The sequence below is a fragment of the Micromesistius poutassou genome (genome assembly GCF_964030765.1).
Source record: "Micromesistius poutassou genome assembly, chromosome: 7".
Taxonomy (NCBI): Eukaryota; Metazoa; Chordata; class Actinopteri; order Gadiformes; family Gadidae; genus Micromesistius; species Micromesistius poutassou.
Window position 1 is genome coordinate 9,503,749 of NC_140277.1, and position 4,961 is coordinate 9,508,709.

General features: G+C 39.6%; 1 protein-coding gene across 1 annotated transcript; it reads left to right on the top strand.

Annotated features, from left to right (window-relative positions):
* Window positions 1-2,464: 2,464 nt before the first annotated feature.
* Window positions 2,465-4,209, top strand: gnrh3 (gonadotropin-releasing hormone 3; the record flags this gene model as incomplete). The annotated part of the gene is made up of 3 exons (XM_084470190.1): window positions 2,465-2,611; window positions 3,863-3,943; window positions 4,156-4,209. The coding sequence occupies exons 1-3, from the start codon at window positions 2,474-2,476 to the stop codon at window positions 4,207-4,209; spliced, it is 273 nt and encodes a 90-aa protein (XP_084326316.1). The 5' UTR covers window positions 2,465-2,473.
* Window positions 4,210-4,961: the final 752 nt, after the last annotated feature.

The following is a 4,961-nucleotide window of genomic DNA, read 5'->3' on the forward strand; positions in this document are numbered from 1 at the left end:
ACATATATCTGCCATATCAGAGGTTTTTCTTTTGTTTCCATAATATTGCTGTGAAATGAACTTATGCAATTTTGTGAGAATGTCATTTTCTATCGTGAGCGCTTTTTACACCGCCGTTAAACAAATTGTAAATACTAAATGTCAAAAACAAATTGTAAATACTAAGTTTCTTTCTTAGCTTTTTTTTTCAAGAATGCTTATTTGAATGTAATGTCTAAGTAGACTTAAGTTACGTTAATATTGCTAGCATAAGTAGTTCACCAAGGTTGCCAGGTTGACTGAAGTGTATAAATTATATTTTTTAGTGAATAAGGATAACTACCTGTTATTTAGTTAAGGACCTGCATTCTGACTGCATAAAGAAGTACAATACATATAGATATAGATATAAAGAAAATGCCAGCTTTTTCTATATGTTCAAAGACGACATACGTTATTTTTTTATGTACGCTTTTATTTTGTTATCGACCACACAATGCCTTTGGTGGCTCGAGGTCTTGTTGGTTTTGCCACCCAAACATTTTTGTTTCTTTTTTTATCTTTGGATTTTTCATTTTAAATTGTATTTCCTGAAGTGTTTTAATTAGTAAGAAGTTGAACATGCCCAACTTTAATAATGTTGTTTAACAATGCCATTCAAAACTAACAAAATATTCAAGTAACTGACAAGCAAATGTTAAAATTTACGTTTTGGCTCACGGCAAACTATTTAAATTCTCTTCACACAAAAAGTACGTTCTCAGCATATGTCAACATTTACTGCTTGTCATTTCATTTCAGTTTAGCATTAAGTCAATTCCTATTTAATTGATTAAATTAAATTAACTTCACAATAAAAATACAAATGACTGTTATGAATGATAGGATTTAAACCCAAGCATGTTCGCATGAAGTGGTGCCATTTTGTGTATTTATTTTGTAAGGATTAGAGAGACTAATCTGATCACTGAATAACTGTCACCAGGTGACACATATGTTTGTTTGTTTCCTTTGTCGTTGTCATTTTTTACATTGAGCTTGGAAATGGGAATGTTTATGTTCAATTTTGATAACATTACCAGACATCTTACATATTATCATTTTAGGATTTTTTTAAGAAAGATAACTTCACATATTTAAATTATTGTACAGTTAACTTGGAAGAAAATCTAAAATCTTGCTCTGAAGAACGATTTGAACAAGCTATTTTCCAAGCTATGTTTTTCATTTGCTATTTGTGTTAATTTGTTTATTTATTTCTGTATGTATTTGATGGGTATTATTATGAATAGTTCAGCTTTCGATTATATGGGAGCTATTTAGATAATTCTGTGCAATCTTCATTGTTATTTAACCCTAAGCCTAACCCTAACCCTAAATTATGAATGTTTTCCTTGAACAATTCTTTTTTGGGAATGATTTATGATGGATCGGATTTGATTCATAGTGTACATACTAAACATCATTGAGATAATAAGTGCAGTAACGGGTGTGTGTGTGTGTGTGTGTGTGTGTGTGTGTGTGTGGCTAAGAAATAATGAATAATTATCAATACCACAACTGGCATTATGATAATATAGAATAAGACTTCATGTTTCATATTTCATAAGACATACTTCTGTTTTGCCAAATGACGACTTGAATAAACTATAAGGATAAAATGAATACCCTTCTCCTCCTTATAATCTTTATACTACCAACCAAACATGTCTTTGTCAGATTAAAGAACCCAAAATATCTCCCAGCAGGATTTTTGTGGTTGCTTTCAAATGGATGATTGTTAAGACCTCCAGGAGGATGCAGGAGGTAGACAGCACTTAGCCGGGGCCATTAGAGGTGTTGTGGGGCCCATTAGGGGCTAAATACTAACCCCACCTGGAGAGACGAGGATTAGAGTCCTGACGACTGCCTCCTTGCCGCACATATAAAAACACCCCCCCCCCCCCGGGCCACAACATGCCACTCGCTGAAGACCGGCGAATCCAGACGGTGAGTGGCTCCCAAATTAAAACGCTCTCTTTCTCTGCCTTGATTAAGTCACTGCTTTTACTTCTTTATTAATCGTCGAGCCAAACAATTATTTACCACTTTAAGATTTATTGTTTTAATGATTTTTGCGACGGGACGTCGTTTTTTTATTGTCCCGTTTGATATTAAGTAATTAACTGAATAAAGTTATGAGAGATAATGACTAGATAATACATTTAGGATCCAGTTGATTTTTATCATCAGCACTAACTGACAGAAGGTAGAAATAATATTTAAATAACACACTCATGGTTCAGTTGATTCTTTTCTTGAAACTATGGAAAACTATCATGATATAAATATTGATGTATTCTTTTTTAATTACATGTTATTTTCCTTTCCCAGGCAGCAATGGGGAGCGGGAAATGCTCAAAACTGCAAAGTGACCCCTACTGTATCATCATATAAATATGGTGTGTTTTTTGTTAATGTGGTGGTGGTGTCTTCCCTCTCCCCTGCAGCAGCAATGGAGAGCAGCAGCAAAGTGACGGTGCAGGTGTTTTTTCTGTTGCTGGTGGTGCAGGTGACCCTCACCCAGCATTGGTCGTACGGCTGGCTGCCGGGGGGCAAGAGAAGTGTGGGAGAGCTGGAAGCCACAATCAGGGTAAACTATCCTCCACCCAACACCGCCACCTCTCTCCTGTAATAAGACAGCTGTTCTATCGCTATATAAGTACATGATATTTATTATAACTACATTATATATTGTGATTATGCATACACAATATAAGTATATCATACATTGTGATATATGATATATATATATCAATATCATGTATATTTGCTGTTCATTCACTTACATCAGATGCACTATGCAACTCAAGAGAATGCAGACACATGGAATATTACTCTGTTAATAAACCACAGGTATGGGTTGGATGGTACATAGACAGTTCATTAAGGAGCAGGTAGGGGTTAGACAGTGAATACAGACAGGTCATTAGGGGCAGGTATGGGGATAGACTTTAAATACAGATACAGGTCATTAGGAGCAGGTAGGGGTTGGACAGTGATGTCAGGACACTGGTAAGGGTAGGTAAGGGTAAGGGCAAGACAGTGGCAGTGGCGGTTCTAGGGGGGGGCCAGGGGGGGCCAGTGCCCCCATAACTCAGAGTCCGGCCCCCCCTGTGGCCCCCCCAAACGAGCCAACCCCACCCCCTGTCAACAATCGCGCCCACAATAGCGCTCATCCGTGATAGAATCGCCACTGGACAGTGGATAAGAATCAGGTAGTTAAAGAGCCAGTAGGGGTAAGAAAGGTTAGGAGACAGGTCTTTATGGCGCGGGTAGGGGTTCAGCAGTGGTTAAAAGACAGGTCATGAAGGAGCAGGTAGGGGTTAGACAGTGGTTAAGAGACAGGTCATTAAGGAGCAGGTAGGAGTTGGACAGTGGGTAAGAGAAATTTCGTTTAGAAGGAGGCAGGGATTGCACAGTGATAAAGATACAGGTCATTAAGGAGCGGGTAGGGGTTGGACAGTGGTTAAGAGACAGGTCATTAAGGAGCAGGTAGGGGTTGGACAGTGGTTAAGAGACAGGTCATTAAGGAGCAGGTAGGGGTTGGACAGTGGTTAAGAGACAGGTCATTAAGGAGCAGGTAGGGGTTGGACAGTGGTTAAGAGACAGGTCATTAAGGAGCAGGTAGGGGTTGGACAGTGGTTAAGAGACAGGTCATTAAGGAGCAGGTAGGGGTTGGACAGTGGGTAAGAAACAGGTCATTAAGGCATCTTGCTCAAGGATCACTACGGGAAGACTGAGGACATTTGGGGACCGCACCTGTAGCCTCTCAAAGAGTCCAACCCCGCCCCTCGTATTGGTATCAACTCAACTCTATTGTATTGTATTATGTCTCCTGCAGATGATGGGGACGGGTGGTGAGGTACCTCTTCTGGAAGAGCCCCGAGACCCTGCCCTGGAGAGACTGAGACCATACAGTCTGGTAAGTGCCTGCGATACATAATTTATCTGCAAATGTCTCCTTAAATTGTGCAATATTAATGCAAAGCATTGTCGGGCCGTGTGCACTCAACAGAGCGTGGGCAAATCTGTTTACCGTCTGCTGTTTTGTTGTTCTCCACATGTGCGGCTAAACAGGCGATGCGTGCCATCGCTTATCATATATTCATCTGATTTAATTACGTTTCTCTTTAGGTCAACGACAACGCCGTTCACTTCCAGAAGAAGAAAGGGTTGCTACACGAGTGAAAGAAAATGGCGAAAAAGAGCGGGAAAATAGAGCAGCGCCTTGGTTAACACCCACAATTGGTTGATAGTTACAGAATAAAAACAGTTTCTTCTTTATATTTGAATGCTTATTTTAACGTCATCACTGTACCTCTATAGCTATTGTGGATCTGCGTAGATCTATTCCACATGTAAAATTGTAAAGACCTTAATAAAATGTTTAAAAGACGTTGCACACCCGGTTCATTTTCTGTGCTCAAAAGCCCCGGTGATGTATTCACTCTCTGCCTCCATCCTGGGTGGAATCTCTGCTGAATTGCCGCCATAACGTTCGACATAACCGACAAGCATGACAAACTCGGCGCTACAAGCATCTTAGCACAACAACAGATGGCAATTAAGCCAATTTATTAGAAATCAATGACTTAATTGCATTTGTTACAGTGTGAGTAATTCCATTTTCTGTTACGCCAACCGTGTGTACACACCTGAGCGGGGGGAGGGGGGCTACAGTAGGTGGCTGTGGAGAGCGGTTCCTCCTCTATAACCGCCAGCTTAAACATATTAAACTTATTTTTTTTGATGTCCGTTGTCTTGCCTAGGCTACTCATGTCGGATAACTTTCATTCTTAACACACAATGGTAAAACTAAAGAAAAAAAAAAAATCCTCTATTATACTATTTTATACGTGTGTGTGTGTGTGTGTGTGTGTGTGTGTGTGTGTGTGTGTGTGTGTGTGTGCGTGTGTGTGCATAAAATCCATGTTCATTAT